At 35.1% G+C, this 17137-nt stretch overlaps 1 protein-coding gene across 4 annotated transcripts; it reads right to left on the reverse strand.

The window, feature by feature from the left end:
- Positions 1 to 581: 581 nt before the first annotated feature.
- On the reverse strand, positions 582 to 15284 carry LOC117635954 (villin-3-like). 4 transcript variants are annotated; one of them, XM_034370350.1, is made up of 25 exons: positions 14825 to 15255; positions 14387 to 14453; positions 12262 to 12402; positions 11836 to 11935; positions 11309 to 11377; positions 10940 to 11176; positions 10659 to 10836; positions 10335 to 10467; positions 9234 to 9393; positions 8997 to 9147; positions 8815 to 8915; positions 8565 to 8723; positions 8123 to 8191; positions 7983 to 8051; positions 7738 to 7875; positions 6589 to 6717; positions 5185 to 5332; positions 5011 to 5021; positions 4768 to 4908; positions 4566 to 4691; positions 3380 to 3442; positions 2641 to 2742; positions 2190 to 2442; positions 1258 to 1493; positions 582 to 1178 (listed from the first exon to the last, which is right to left on the reverse strand). In XM_034370350.1, the coding sequence occupies exons 3-25, from the start codon at positions 12315 to 12317 to the stop codon at positions 1065 to 1067; spliced, it is 2943 nt and encodes a 980-aa protein (XP_034226241.1). In that variant the 5' UTR covers positions 12318 to 12402; positions 14387 to 14453; positions 14825 to 15255; the 3' UTR covers positions 582 to 1064. The 4 variants fall into 4 exon arrangements, with proteins under 4 accessions (XP_034226241.1, XP_034226240.1, XP_034226243.1 ...); XM_034370349.1 differs by lacking the exon at positions 14387 to 14453 and having other exon boundaries at positions 14825 to 15284; XM_034370352.1 differs by lacking the exon at positions 14387 to 14453 and having other exon boundaries at positions 1258 to 1457; positions 12262 to 12320.
- Positions 15285 to 17137: the final 1853 nt, after the last annotated feature.

Raw genomic sequence — 17137 nt, forward strand, 5'->3', positions numbered from 1 at the left:
TCCCTTTTGTAATTGAAAACCTGATATTTGGAGAATTTTTTTGGAGTGGGTTGCAAAGGTTTTTTTTCTCTGGGATTTTACAATTATAATGTTTTTTTTTTCTTTTCAAAAAACCAATATAATAACATTATGCAAATTCAATATCATTCTCGGGAACTCTCGTTATCCCAAACAATTATGGGAGCTTTATATTCACTATTTTCAACACTTGATACATAACCATGATTTCATAAATACGAAGTAAGAAGTTAACTATGATTATGTCTATGAACACGTGTCAAGTATTAAGGACGGTGAAAATACACCTTGAATTAAAGTGGTCAACAAAACATTGCCAAGTAAGAAATCGGAGAACTTAGTACATACAAAAAGTTAGGAATTGGTTGGATCAACTACTAATTTTAAGGTAAGACCCATATATTTTTTGGTTGATTATGTCTAGTAATCGCAGAGAAGTCAGATATTGAAATAGTTTCTTTTCTTCTCATACCCATTCCAATAAATAAACATGCCATTAATTATAACTTCTTATCTAATATGTTTAGAGATGATTTTATTTTCATAAAAATATAAGCAACAAGTTTCAATGTATAATCCCAATAAATTGCAAACCACAAGCAATTTCCCATTCCTTTATAATGGTCACAAGTATATAAAATACAAATGTATTACATATACAACCCCCCTTTTAACAAACTAAAAAATAAAATAAAAAAAATAGTTGGGAAACCCCAAAATGAAATACATATGGAGCAAATAAAAGAATTTGACCTGCGTGCTGTCCATAAGACTATCATCTGTGATCACTACAAGAGCCAGCAGCAGTTAAGAAAGGAAAAATAAGATAAAAATCACTCTTTAGGCAGCATCTCAATCAATAACGATACTAACCACAACGCTATGTTCATCAAGAGCAAAGTGCTAGACAGAAATCCAGGCACCACCATCACGTACCAGAAAACCCACAATTACCCCCACAGAGAAGAATTGATCAAAATGAATGAATTGTAAGTTAGGAGGCAAATAAACACAGAAAAAGCACTCATTCTAACGAATTTCGGCCTCTAAAACAAATCAGCTTTCTTCTTCTGCATGTCTTGCTTCCATTTTGGCTGTTGATAGAATGCATCTTTCATCATCCCAAATATGGTCTGAAACTCCTCATCTGATAGATAAGCCTGAAAACCAAACAGAGGAAATGTCACTATGATTTCAAAACATATACTGATGAAATGAAAAGATTCACAAAAGACCAACCTCTCTTCTCTTAAAATCAATGCCGGTTACTGGATTTTCCGATTTAGCCCTTAGTTGGTCATAACTGAAAGTACTTAGACTACTTTCACTATCAATCTCATCCTGCACTGTCTCTTGCTTTGGTTCTGAATCATCCCCATTGCTTTCAGATGCAGGTGCTTCACCAGTCTCCTTGACTTCAGGAACTTCCTGAGAACCATCTGTTTCAGAGAAAGCATTTTCACTTTTTGCTTCAGCTGCAAGTACCCAAGTGTAACAAAAGTTATACAGTTTCAGATTCACGAGAACAAAGACAAAGTCAAAATTGTCAAGAAGCAACAGATCTGAGGTTAGGGCTAGCATCTATTATGCTTAGGACTAATTCCTAGTTTAAAAAAAATTTACTGAAGAGAAAAGGAGGAGGAGGGGAGGAGAGCAGCATTGGAGAACATCACAAGCATTGATTTTCACTATAGATCAATCGGCAAAAATAGAGCTTGCACTTTGTTGGTTTACAGCCTTCTAAATTATCTTATATAACTCAAAAGTAGGGGTCAACTATGTTGTCTAACAGAGAAGAAAATGATTTACAGGTCACCATTGTACGAAGTAGAAAGCATTGGAGAGATATAAGTCACAATTCCAGATATCTATCAAAATTGAATTTTAAAATAGCACCCCTACCACTAACTTGACAACCAAAAGAAAGAACAATAACCCTCATTCAATTTCCTTACAAATGATGTAAATACAGAATAAAACACACCGCCATTCAATCAAAAGGGGAAAAAAGAGAGAGTATGCTTAAGAGAGATGTATAACAACAATGAAACTCACCATGCAGGACTAGTGGCTTTTATTGGGGTCAGCATAAAAGAAATTACAGAAAGAACCATTCTCTAACATGCATAGAATTTCATGTAGGTAATCAGAAGTATTTCTTCTTTCCTTACCAGAAGCACTAGTTTCTGAGGGAGGACTTTGCACAGGAGAGGCATCGGGTGTTAGCTTAGTCTTTTCAGCTTTAAGAACATTTGAAAGCGCAGCAACTGCTGCAGCTCTTTGTGATCCTTGACCTGTTGCAGAAGGCTTGGGAAGAGAAGGTTTGGTTCCAGAGGATGAACTAAATGCAGAAGATAAAGCAGCTAAAGCTTCTGCTCTTTGCCTTGGTCCTCCTTCACTCGATCCGTTGGACTTATCCTGGCCCTGTGATTGCATGGAAGTTGAATTATTGAATATGAGGCCTTGGAACACATTCCAAATCATCATCATGTAACAGACAATCTTATTGAGCATGGATCATAAAAGAATATAAAAACAAAGAGGTGCTGAGAAACAAAAACAATAAAGCAAGACTAGTATTGATTCATGGAACGAACTACTGGCACAACCAATTTTAATTACCGTATGGGATGATTTTCCGGAGGATGGATTGAATGCAGATGATAAAGCAGCTAAGGCTTCAGCTCTTTGCCTTGGTCCTCCTTGATTCCCACTGGACTTGTCCTGGGTCAGCAACAGGGATCCTTTCTCCGTGAATTACAGAAGGATAATATATGGTAATGCTAAAAAAAAATTAAGAAATTTGATAGATTTCTACCCTTAATGTAGTTAAATCATTTCAAACTGTTATAAATAAAACATGATTTCAGTAATCAACTTGTAATTTAAGAAGTTCCAATAGAGTGAGCTGAGCACATGAGATCTGTCTACAAACTCACCACTTCAATCATCATTCCAGAACCCTAAACCCCACCCCCTCCAAATGGGCTGCTTGGGTCCAAAAAAATGAGGAAGAAAACGAAAGCTTGAAGCCTTAGAGTATTCCACTTCCTTACCATATTGCAACTTTATAATACCCAGAGGTATTTAGCATAGTTAACAGAGATTTATTGTTTTTTTCTTTTAGTTTAATAGATTGAAGAGGTGCTGGTAGGAATATTGAATTATAAGGTGAACCCCTAGAACTGTATAGCCTATGTTTTTTATTTATTGAAGGACTATGAATGGGGTTGCGAGAATCTTTGGACATAATATGGTCATGGATCCCTTGTATATACTAGACAATTTATTACAAAGCATTTTGCACAAACGTATCAGAGGAGATTACACCGCAACATGTTTGATAATATAGATTGCTTACCTCCACAGCATGGCCAATCCCAAAGAGAATTGACACCTTCTTTTGGAATGAGTTTCCTTGAACCTACAGTTTAGTATACATATTGTAAGGAAAATATATATAGAACACACTAGAATAATCAATCCATAATAAATTACTTTGAACTAAAGCAGTTAATATCCACAGCCTTTTTAAACACATTACCCCATTTTCCTTTACAGTTTACTAATCAAAGTAATTCTTACATCACAAACTAATTTGGACACTCTGCCTCTAACACACATAACCAAAATTCTGGCATCACAAATGCGCTACCAAGAGTTACAGAATCTAATCGCACTTTAGATGATCCCTAACACAATTATTCCACTGAAGAATGAAGTAGATCACCACCAGTTACCACAATGAGAATTTAATCAACACTTCGTTATCCAGAAAAAAGAAAAAAGACAAAAAAAGAGCATTGATCGACTAGTATGTTATTACAAAATTACACTTCTGCACTTTTTTCTTTTCTTTGAGAAGATAGACTTCTATATATATACCTCTATATTTATAAGTCATGATATTCTACTATAGATGCTTCAAAGTCACTATACTTTCACCATGAACTCTTTGAATCAACTTCCTGATATTACCGTAATGATCCCTAAAACAATTATCTTCCCATCTAGGCAGTTTATCACTTCCCTCGTTTTCTAGATTTGAACTTTTAATTATCATTTTCTGCATTCTGCACATGCTTCCAACATTTGATTTGGTTCTAGATCAAAAGACTAGTGTATCTCAACTAATGGGTTAAAATGAAGAGAAAAGGTAAAAATCCTTCCAAATTACAAAAAACATTGTTACATTGAACTTAATGTGTTTCGTTATTCCTTACTTCACACTAAGAATTCCTTAAAATTTATCTATATGGGTATATTGCACGCACTGCATAGATCTCAACCTTGCATGCACATGGTGAAATAAATTTTTTCTTAGTGCTATTGAAAAAATAAAAACCACAATCCTACCAAAAAAAAAAGAAAAAAGAAAAGAGGATTAATGGTATAATATAACTTCAGGAGTGGGAAAACATCTTGCAGGATATAGAGGGCCCATTGAGTCACTGACTGGCCATGTATATATATATATATATATATATAGAGAGAGAGAGAGAGAGAGAGAGAGAGAGAGAGAGAGAGAGTGTTGTTTTAGGACATACAGTGGCTTTTGCATGATCCCATGCAAAGTATATTGTGAAGAAGCGAGGTTCATTTCCTTCAGTAACTTTATATAATGGTACATTATGAGGCAGCCCCTCAAGAGATGCCGCCATCGCTATGTATTTCTGCACAAATCTTTTTATAATGAATGAATAATGCAACAAAAGGAAACATGTGAAAAATGTTAATATTAAGGCATACCTTGCCAATTTCAAAAGCATTTTGCTTTTCTTTCAAGTCTACACATTGACCAACCCAAACAAACACTTCAGCATGCGTGTCAAGTATAAGGATATCCTCTGTCAACAGATCATCTTGAGTAAAGTTGTAAATTTCTTCCACCTGTTGAATTAAATACAGAAAAAGATCAGAAGCCAGTAAAAAAAAAAAAAAAAAAAAAAAGAAGGAAATTTCAATTACTCTTAAAAAGGTCATATAACTCACCTGAAACTTTCCTGGGGAATCCACATGGAAACGGGAACAATCAAAATAAACACAGTTAGAACGGAACTAGCTTTACAAACAAATTATCCAACTTAGAGATCATTTTATGTCAAATGTAAATTCAACAAAGAGGAAAGCTTAAAGTAGCATTTTATTATTAGCAGAAGTTTCCACCTTTGTTGAATGAGAATGTGAATAGGTGGGGATCTCTGACAATCTCCTGAGAAACTTTATTACTGGTGTAACTTTGTTTCCCTCCTAGAGCAAACCAGAAGGCTGAGCTCTCAGTTCCCTCTTTAGCATGTTTTAAAGTGACTCCTGGCTGTATTAGCAAGGCGCATAAGGCCAAATAGAAAAACAGAGTATCTTTTGGCAAAACAAAAAATGAAAAAAAAAGAAAGAAAAACAATGCATATAAGGCAACACTGGAAATTCAAGGTCTGTGATTATTCAACGACTATTGAGAAACTGCATAAGCATACATAGAAAATAGTGTCAATCCAACGTATAACATCTATCATGTACATTCCTAATCAATTTTACTTGGACGATTATCTTATTCTTGTACAAGTGGAAACAATGTCAGTCCTCAGTATAACATTGTTAATTAAAACCTGACTAAAATATTTTACCAAGCCTACTTGGATAACTCTTCTGAATGATGAATCTACAATAATTTCATAGGCAGATAATGTCACATAAGATCCAGAGAGAGTAGAATACTTTATAAGAGTATACAGTGGCTGTTCCAGGATTCGAAAGCCGACTGGGCAAAACTTATATAATAAACTTGACGAAACGAGTGAATTTCATTAATAAACATAAAAAGATTACATAGTGAGGGGAGACGTAATAAGCCTTACCCTCAAATGCATTTATATCTACAAATACAAAAACTAAAATAAAAACCAAAATAAAAAAATAGAAAAAAAAAATTTATTTCACATTAAAGAAAGATAAAATAGGGGACTACATTAATTTTAAAAAAGCCATGTTTATATCGAGAGAAACGGGAAGGAAGAAAATTGGCGGAGCTAGTTTTTTTTTTTTTAACGAGTTGTGACCTCATTTCTCCCCTTGTTTCCTTTTATAAACGTCTATTAGGACATCCGTTTTTGGCTTTCTACCTCGAGCTCCATAGCCCTATCAATCATGTTCCGTAATTTCTGAAATAGCTATCTTTGTGCGAGACAAAAAAATTTAATAATCATAAGTAATGTAGGTAATATTTTTCTAACAAAAAGAGAGAAGGAAAAGGAAGAAAATAAGAAAGGGAGAGAAGAAGAGAGAAAGGAGAGAAGATAGAAGAAAAAGAATGGAAAAAAAATAATAAAAGAGGAGAGATGAGAGAAGGAAAAGAAAGAAAAAAAAAAAAAGAGAGGGAGAGAAGAGACAAGGAAAAGAACGAAAAAAGAGAGATAGAGAGGAGACTGTAGGTAATATTTTTTTTTAACAAAAATTTGGACTGGGCTAAAGAGGAGAGATGAGAGAGAAGAGTGGGTAATATTTTTTTAACACAAATTTCGGCCGGGTATGAACCCAGCCTGCCATAGGCTAGAACCGCGACTGAGAGTATACCTTCAAAAATTCTGCGAGTTTTGCTAATAATTGTTGCTGCTCAATGGTGCATTGATTTCCATTCCAAGCGAAAATTGAGGAGCCAGATTGCAGAAGGAAACACTCGGTAGAATTCAATGATGCTGCGACCTAAACAAAAATGACATCTATATTACACATATTGACAAGAAGCAGAGATTATTCAGAAAGAGCAAAAAGTATGAAGATGATGTCCAGCAGTGGAAGAAGTCCACCAACTAAACATAGCAAAGAAAACATTCTATCAGAAGCATGTAGTTTCATCTTAACCTTCCTACTACATATAACAATCACAGGAAACACATGCCAAAAGAATTCAACTGCAGCCACCTAATCAGCATGTAGAATTTTTGGACCATTATTCCACTCCAGCTTCAATATTATTCTCTCCCTCTTTCTCTCACTTGCCCAATTACAGCATGTTAAATCCATTATGTAAATTCCTTTAGTGACTTCATCCTTAAACCTGAATTAATAAAAAGCTTAATATTTGAATGTTACAAACTTATAATTCATTGACAGTGCAAGACACAAAACCCAAACCTTCTCAAAAAAATAAAAAATAAATAAATAATGAAAAATAAAAAAACCCAACCCATAATTTAAAATTAACTTGAAAATAGAAATTCATATTCACTTTGTTAAATTATAAATGACCAACCAAGACTAGCTTCGAAAGGGAAACTGAAGAATAGGAAACAATATGCTTAAAGGAAATCAAAAGAAAAAAGTGAAAACAATCCCATTGAATATTTCTCTCACATAAAGCAATCTGCACCTTAGAAAATTTTAAAGAAAGCATACTAGTAGTAATCAGATAAATTTTTCTACATTGGGAGTGCAAGGGTAATTTTCTACATTGGGAGTGCAAGGGTAATTTGTAGCCAGTTTTTTCTGTTTTTTTGGCTTTTATAGTTTTAGTATGCATGACATATGTGAAACCCGCTACATTTTGTTGCATTGAGTCCTCCCCACCTAACCAGCAATGAAGTTAGCTAAGCAATGTTATAAAGTAAGTTGCTTATCACTATCTGAAGTCACTACCCAAAAATTTGTGAAGAATGCCCTAGGTCATTGGAATGTGTATTGTCATGTAGGATAAGTGATTACAACATATAAATTCATTCATACCGCATCAACTTGCACTGTTTTATTGTTATGAACGGAAGTTCCAGATAACCGAAAGAGTGCAACACAATCCTCTGTATAAGTCTCATCCGTCAAACCTTTCTCCTCAACATGTTTTTTGTAAGCAGAGCTCAAGCCACCCTGAAGTGGAAGTCAATCAAATTAAAAGGATAATACTAAACCATTTTGGTATGAATATAGATTCCTAATATGAAAGAGAAGTTTTTTCACAAGACTAAACAGTATACCTTCAGGACCACCATAGGCTGAAAGAGTGCTACTAACTGTGGTGGCTCTTTTCCTTGAAATAAGTGACCCTGCAAGAAGCCCCTGTTATATGCAAGTCCAAAAGACATATTTTCCAACATGACTACAGATAATACGATACCTGAACTGGTCTTCCCTTCAGTGAGTTGGACATCGTGTTAGCCAAATGAGAAGCAATTTTCTGGTCCTCCTGAAATGGGTTATATAACAAAAATTCTTTAGCAGTAATGCTGAGGTTTCTCAATGGAGCACAGAAAAAAATGTAGAATGCCACTTTCACAATAAAAGGAAAATTAAGATAGAAAAATAATTGGACTGGAAACAAGGCCATGACTAGTCCTATTTATGGTCAAAACTAGTGTTTGACCATGAATAGCTTGACAAAAGAGGAGAACAAACATAGCTTGACAAAAGAGGAGAACAAACACAGAGCCTAGACCAAGAATCCCAACATTGCTGTACTAAATCTTTCACGATGGTGAAATCCCTTCCAGAATATACAAACCACACTTAAACAAGAATATCAACATTGCTTTACTGAATCTTTCAGGATAGTGAATTACCTCAATACTGTCCTTTCCAAACCAACAGCACAAAAAGTAATCTTCTTTTCTATCACCAGAGTGGTACGTGTAAAGAATGATGTAGCAATCTCCACTATAAAATTTACCAATATCCTCCTTAGGCAAAGGAGTTTTGGCACCACCATTGATAAACCATACCTGAAAAAACCAAACATCCAATATTCCAAAATATCAACAAAGAAACCTAATTAAATAAGTTATTACTAGAGGCATGATAAATATACTAGACCTCCATCTTTCCACCTCCTTCAAGCAAAGTTGGGACCTCCTCAGTTACGGAAGCACTTTTTGCAATGCCCTTTAGACCAACGCCTTGTTGCTTCAGCAAAGCTAGCAGACCATAAATATACAATAGTAAATAAAGCTAACCAGAAAGTATTATTATGTACTTTACAAATGAGTTATAATTACCTGCTACTTTTCCTCTTCCCTCCTCAGTACCAGAAGTTGCTGATCCTGATGGCCAAGAATCGAAGTTGGACTTGAATGAATGTGTCTCATAACCTTGAATAACCCGGGTTATTCGTGTTGATTTTGGTCTGTTCTGACTAGCAAGAAATTCCTAGGAAAAAATTCAGAGTTATATTTACATGTATCACTGTAAATGCATATGCTCACCAGCATGAAGAAACAGATGCATGTCACTACCTCAGCTGTTTGGCTAACAGCTTTTCTGTCCTCCACTTGTGTCACCCGGCCAACCCAAACAAATACCTCAGAACCACAGTCCAGTAAGTAGCATTTGTTGTTTTCAAGCAAGGATTTGGACAGTTCACCTTCTACGGCCTTCACTTCACCACCAGTTATGCTTCAAAAACCAGTTATTACAAGTTAGAACTTTAAGAGGATAATACCAATGTTTAACATATTGGCTGATATCTTCGTTTTTCAGCACACCGAAACTTGGTGGAAAGCGAACCCTTCCACATTTTCCCCAAAATTCGGTAACATAACAGTGAAATTTTTGTTTTTGACTGTCAGTGGAAACTGAGGTTTCTTTACCTTAAACTTCAGTTTCCTCAATATATACCGACATTTCCACTAGAACTTCCTTCAAGTGATAATTATATGCACTAAGGTAATAATAATAATAATAATATAACTATATGAATTCTTGGTCCAGTCAACATCTCAGGCTCTGAAAAGGAACCAACTAGAGTTTTGACAAGTGTTAACAACAACAAGGGAATGGGGGAAAGAGGGTTAAAGAGAGATCCTTCTCTCTAGAATCCAGCACTATCTCCCCACCCAACCTTTTCCAGCCTCCATGCTGATGAATCTTGAGCCACAGCTTCTCATAGTGCACCATTCCATACAACAAACTCTCTTCCAACTTCTAACCCCCTTCTGCCTCAATCCTTATCTCCCAAACACTTCCCCCTCCAGGTGTTCCCTCTACTACCCATTATTCCCCTTCCCAAAAGAATCAATATGAGGCTCTTGCAGAAACAATTAGATATTATGTGAAGCATGAGGACTTATAGCAAGACTGAGTCCAGAAACAAGTGTGAGGGAAAATTAAGATAATCTCACTGTTTTGAGTTTGTAGATCAGAATATACTTCCTATGCACACCTACCACATGCAAATGCAAACACATCCAAAGGGCACACTTCACAGACATGTGAAAGTGCACTGAGTGTGTGTGTGTGTGTGTGAGAGAGAGAGAGAGAGAGAGAGAGAGAGAGAATTTACCATTTACTAAAGAATCGACACTTTAGACCAAAAAAGTAACGGAATATGAGAATACCTATAAAGTATAGGAGGAGTGGCCTCTGGAACTACATCATCTTCAGTGGTTACCTTCTTTCCAATCGGAGCAAAACCGCCCATTAGGACCCAGAACTCACCAGAGTCGGACTCTGTATCTAGCTTCCCATCATCTGGCATGGTGAACATAATTTTCAACAAATGAAATAAGTAACTGGTGAGAATGGGCAGCACAGATAGTAAACATGTAAGGCAACAATTCTGGTTGGATAAAGCAGGCTTTTCCAATACCAGAGGAAAAGGCAACACAGTGAGAGTTGTGTGGGCTTGTATATATACAGAGATATACCGTATATGCACTTACCAACTATTGCAACATCACAGGTCCCATCGTGATACTTTTCCTTCAAAAACTGGATTACTTCCAAAGCCTTCGCCCTTTCCTGGATATTGGAATTTGCTCCATTGAACTGAAAGACCTTATTCTCAGTGTCCAGGATGAACACATCATCATGATTCAGTGAAGAACGCGCAAAAGGAACCTACAGAATTAAAATGCAAGGTGAATTCACTTTAACCTCCAGCAGAATTACATCGAAGAAACTTAATTGACCTCTAAACTCGCATGTAAACAGAACAGGATACCTGCTTCATTCTAACAACTCGTTTTCCTTTGCAAACATACAATCGAGTTTCAAATTCTTCTTCCTCAACCTTTGTAAATCCAGATGCAATACCCCCTTCCAATGGTATAATGCAAGGTTTGAAGTATGACAAAAATTTGTCAGATTCATGGCCTTGAATTTCTCTATGTTGCACTGCACGTCCTCCAAGAACTGCATCTAGTTCAACAGTTTTAATAGCTGCTGTCCCAGCTTCATCCTACAGTAAGAAGTCACGACATAAAGCAACCATATTTTCAAGTCAGCTCTTGCTCCTATATATAATATACCAAAAAGTCGAGTCATGTTCAAGCTTTATGCATGTGTGTGTCACACACACAGAGAAACGCACCTGACTTGTATCTTTCCCAATCCAGAAGTGTATGTCATAGAGATAAGCACCTCCTTTGTTTTGTGTTGTCTACAAAATGACACATAAGCGAGTGAAAACATATGAATGAAAAAAGCCTCCTTGAAGGAAATCTAAAGTTCAATCTGTCCTTTACCCATTCCTCATCTTCCCCTTCCCCCTTCCTTACCCTCCTTCCCCTTTCTTAAGGTGGAACATGCAAAAAATGGCAGTGGATAAAAGTATTGGTAGAGAGCAAAAATGTGCACCGTACTTTTATCAAACCTTTTAAACCCCAGAGCAGAAGCTGATTTCATAACTTTCACTCAAGTAAATTGGGTGAACAAAAATGCTATTCAATCATGATATCAACTTATCATTCACCCCAAGACAAATTGAACTTGTGCATTTCCCAAAATAAAAATGTTACACTGACAAATTTAGTTTTTATTTCAGCATTCTTGCAAGGAAAAATAAAACATAAATAGTGGCATTGAAAATAATTAAAGAGTGAAAATTTGAAGACAAACCTGCAAGACTATATAAGAATCCCCCATATAGAATTTTCCATGTTCAGATTTTGGCAAAGGAACTGGCTGGAAATTCTCAATTCGCCAAATTTCAGTCCCTCTAATATATGTTAAGTTTGAGAACCTCAAATAACATGTTTAAGATATTTAAAATTACATATGCCCAAAACTGACTCCAATTACAACCTACTTTAACTTTTTGTCTATAAGAACAAAACCTTGACTCAACTATATGGGATCAGCTACATGAAACTTGGCCTCAATTCCATTATATTTTAGGTCATATTTCATTTTAAGCCACTATCACTTTTCTGTTGTGGAAGTAAAATAGTAAGATGTTTGTTTGTCTCATTTGTTATAGCGTTTAGAAAGTACTGTCTCCCAGACTCATTTTTATTGAGTCACCATCTATGATAAAAAGGATACACTCTTTGACCTGCTCCCTGAAACGCTGGATCCAAAGCTTTTGCAGAGCTAGACATTGCCTGAAATCCTTTGTAAGAATGTTACTTTCAAGAAAGGCAGAATTTCTTTGAATTGCGTATCTAGAAATTCCAAAAGAGTTCACTGCAGGAACAAAAAACAAAAAACAATGAAAAAAAAAAAATTAACTAAAGGTGCAAGGTCTGAGACTTAGGAGCTTCCAAAATTAAACTACTAAGTTTCCTGATTTTTCAAGAATAGTATAAAGATCAGCATTGATGCTCAAATCAAAAGTTAGATAGAGATGCTTCAATAATTCTTATCACTGGTACAAATATCAGCATTGAGACTCAAAGCAGAACTTCAATGGAGAAGCACCAATAAATCTCAGCTCTATGAGAATATCATATGTTTAAATTGCCAGCACTTACCACTTCTCACCTTACTATATATCTCATAAAGCTAAACTAACAACTTGTTTTCGTATACAAATAACTTCACATCAGACTGGCACAAGTGCTTGCTAGAAGAGAGAACGAAGGTCAAGTGCTGCACTGTATTTGGAATTTGGTTGTCTAACTTGATCAGTATGTCTCAGTCTTTTTATATCAAGGTCTAGCTTATGTTTTTCCCATTGAACCTTGGATCTGATTTTCAAGATACTCCACTTGAGATATTCAGCTATGAAAGAGGAAATCAAGTTGGACTTTGAAACATTTTATAGCCTCCCCTTCCCTGACTGATTTCTCAAGTGAGATATTTCCAAAGACATTTCCCGATAACATTATTTTCATGGACTCCCCTTCCTTGGACTATTTCTCAATTAAAATATTTCAAAATGCATTTCCCAATCGCATTAGTATCACAGGCTTCTCTTCCAGAGGCATTTCCCAATCACATTAGGTCGTATCTGACTCTCATAAGCGACTCATTGCTTACATCTCTTGCTTCTCATATAGCTGGAATTTGGTCCACATACGCTTTCAAAATACTTAGAACACCTCTGCTCATTTTACGCAAGACCTTCCTCTTCAAAATTTGTCCCTAGTAACTTCTTTTAATGGATAACCTTCCATTCATTGTGATACAAATACCTAAATTCCACCCTGTTTGCTGCCTTGACCATATTTCTCGAAATATGTCCCCTTTTTTCACCATTCTTTTTCATAGTACTTCAGCCACAGATCATGCTGTCCTAAGATTTCCCCATCTTTCAATCTACTCGTTGGTGCCACAAGTGGAGCCCCGAATTAACCTAAAAATACTCCTTGAAATTACTATATAGATGTTACTATCTTTGTATAATAATGAAACTAGTTTTGACATGTAAGTGCGGTCCTTCCTATGAAGTTCACACTTAGATGATCATGAATTAATTTTATATACTCCTATGGGAAAAGCTTCTAGATGACAAGTTTCGCCTCAAAGTTGGTCCAATCGTTCTAATATAAGTTTATGTTCATATATATATATATATATATATCATATTGGATTACAATATATTTTCTATCTGTTTTGCCCATACAACTTGGAGCACAAACCTATTCAAACCATTGGCTTCAAGTACACACAAATACTGAAGAATCATTGGTAAATTCTCAGCCAACAACGGTCATCTAATCCAACTCAGCTCCTCTTCTTGTTTATCTAAATAACAAAAATTTGATATTTTGAAATAGGGTGTATATAATCCATCCATGAAACATCTGCTAGTTGTATAGATGCCATATAAATAAGTCTGAAACCTTGTATCTAATTACCGAAACCACTAATGAGAAGAATCCTCAATCTTGTCTGGATCATACCATTCCTGAATCCAACTCAACAAGAACACACAGAAAATAGCTTCCCAGATTTCAAAGTCCTTCCAGTATTCCAACAAGTGAAAAAGTACCCAATAACTGAAATGTAACTGTGATCAACATGACAACAGTAATGGCAATAGGACAGCCAACTAAATTAGTATCAAATCCATATCAACATTTTTTAGCAGATATACTACATAAGACTGATCAGGAACGTGCCTGATTACACAATGGCAAAATGGAGTGAGATTAAAGTAAAGTTTTACCATATGAAAGAATCCAGATAATGTTTCATCAAAAGGCATTGACATTAGTTTACATACCGAGCTAATCATTAAGATCTTCTAGTCAATCCCTTACTCAATCATCTCAATTCAACCGATTCAAGCTCTTGACGAATTCAAATCAAGAAAAATTCATGAAAAGAAAAGGTGAGATAAAACAATACCAACAAGCCCAGATGATCAAACAAGTAACAAGCAATCAAGAGGGAGAAAAACCAACATGGTCCATCAGATCAAATGATCACAACACATACATAAATAAACGAAAACAATCAGAACCCATTAAATTTAATACAAAACCGTAAAGACCCAGATAACAAAAAATGAAAATTGCTAACAAAATAAGCATGAGAGCAGAACTGGAAGAATTGTGAAAAACATAGAGATCCAGATAACATACAGCAAAATTGGTATTGATGGAGCTGAATAGAATATGAAAACTGAGGAGGTGATCGATCAGAGAGAGAATTGACGTACCTGAAATGGGATCTCTGTGTGTAATTTAATGATGGCCGGTGGTGGGGAGAGAGAGAGAGAGAGAGAGAGAGAGAGAGAGAGAGAGAGAGAGAGAGATGGGAAATGGGTATGGGAAGGACGAGCTACCAGAGCTGGCAATAAAGAGAGAGTTGGAAAGAAAAGTGAATTATTGTGCTGCGTGTGTGCGCTTCTCTCTCTAACTTTTGTAAAGCCTTTTGAGATTTGTAATTCACAGAGAGAGAGAGAGAGACAGAGGGGGAGAGAGAGAGAGAAAGAGAAAAAGAGACAGCTGAGTTTCAGACAGAAAGAAAGAAGGTATGGAAATAATATGAATAATGAATTATGAAGAAGATGATGATGACGACGACGAAGACCAACCGAACGAAACGAAACGAAACCGAAACGGAATGACAGGGAGATAGAGGTGAGTTTGGTTTCTTGGCAGACAGAAAAAGTCGTTATTTAAGGCAAAGATCCGGTGACGGGGGCACCGGCCATGTTGGCTCTTTGCTTATTTGGAATTTCTTTTTTTTATTTTAATTATTAATTTTGTCTAAATATAATAATCTTTTTTTGTACAATACAAAGAATATAATAATTCGGATTGTTAACATTACACTTTTTCCCCTTCTTTATCTTTTTTATGTGGAAATTTTGTCTACTTTTTGCATGTTGAAGTGGGGAATTCTATGGTATTTACTATTTTCTTTGATGCATAAGAAAAAAAATGAAAGGACGAGAGGGTTTGTAGCTCAATTGATTATCTTTGTCTCGAGCACTTAAATTCGAATTTTCCTCCAATATCATTTATGTCAAAAAAATTATTGTGTGAGAAAAAAGAAATCAAGCATATATATAAAAAGAAAATCAAGCATATATAACATTGATTTTTATTTTTCTACCAGTAGAATTTTTTATTATTATTTTCTCTTATAGTGAATTTAGTTATGGAATGGAGGAATTTTTCATTTATGTGGGTCACATTTAATTCAACCACTTTACCCGCGTAAGCTCAATAAAATTCATAAATAAATAAAAAAACATTGGTACAATATTTTGCTTAGAAGCTAGATTTTTTTAAACTACCTTTTTTTTTTTGTACTCATTCTTTCACTACACAGACACAATGTTTTACCAAACATGACAGTGATAACATCTCTGACCAAAAATTAAAAAATAAAAAATAAAAAACTTCAAGCAGACTTCACAATATTTTTTTTCTTTTCTCTACTTAATTTGCCAAATGATTATTCCGAGTTTGCAATTTTAGTTGGGATGTCTATGTCAGAGTTTCTTTGATCATGTGTGATCGTTAATGGAGGCGCACCAAATTGTCTTAATTTTGATGTTAGACCGCTCCGTTATTGTAATGACCATTTATGGCTAGTTTGTATTGGCCTTTTGTGGCTAGTGGCTTTTCAACTGAATTATGAATGAAATCCTAGAATTTAAACTGCCAAATGATAAGAACATATATATCTATACTTTTCCATATTATAATTTATGAATTGAAATTGCTCAATTAATTTGTAAATTGATTAGATAGATAAACTAGAAGGGTGTAGAAGGTTAATGGGGATTAGTTCAACAGTTTGCAAATGAATTCCAAGGTGTGCATAATGTTGTACCAATTAATAATGCAACAAAAACTATAACAAAGTTGTTTTTTATTTATGATGTTGTTGAAGTGTTTGTTTAAATGTTTGCATGAGGTGTGTGTAATAAGGGTTGTTTGTTCATATGAGAGCCAAATCAAAACACATGATGATCCAAGATCTCATCAACCGACTTTAGTCTTAGGTATTTCTCTTTAGACATCAACAACTATTGTCAGTTCAGTTGTGAACTTATGATTTTAGTTGTACCCATTTGTTGATGTTACTAAACTGGTGGTAGGTAGGTGTCTTGAACGGTATTGAAAATTGATCATTTCCAATAGGCCATTTGCCAAACCACGAGTATTATATTTCTATCCTTACCATGGGTGATTTGATTTTCGATTACTCACTACAAGCGTTTGAAATGAGGATAATCTTATACGACTTATGCCCAACATGCAGTGTCGTATGCTCCTCATCAATGCGTGATAAGGAGCATGTTAGTTTCCTATGCATTGCCAAAGATAATACGCTATGATGATATAAGTACGTGTTATATATATTCTATTTAAGTGTAAAATCTATGTTCCTACATGTACCAATTAAATATAAAGTAAATTTAGATTTTGCCCATAAAAAAACTTTCACTTTTGAAAAAAGCCAAAGCTTTTTCAAAAAAGACAGAAAAACCTCTCAACTTTCAAACCAAAGACAT

This window comes from Prunus dulcis, chromosome 7 (genome assembly GCF_902201215.1).
Source record: "Prunus dulcis chromosome 7, ALMONDv2, whole genome shotgun sequence".
NCBI classification, from domain to species: domain Eukaryota; kingdom Viridiplantae; phylum Streptophyta; class Magnoliopsida; order Rosales; family Rosaceae; genus Prunus; species Prunus dulcis.

Bases quoted from the DNA above. Each gene is read 5' to 3' on its own strand.
- LOC117635954 (XM_034370349.1), bottom strand. From the start codon at position 12,317: ATGTCTAGCTCTGCAAAAGCTTTGGATCCAGCGTTTCAGGGAGCAGGT. The intron at 11,177-11,308 runs GTGCGTTTCTCT...TTCTTACTGTAG, and splicing joins TTGGGAAAGATACAAGTCAG to GATGAAGCTGGGACAGCAGC. The intron at 8,052-8,122 runs GTATCGTATTAT...GGCTTCTTGCAG, and splicing joins TGAAGGGAAGACCAGTTCAG to GGTCACTTATTTCAAGGAAA.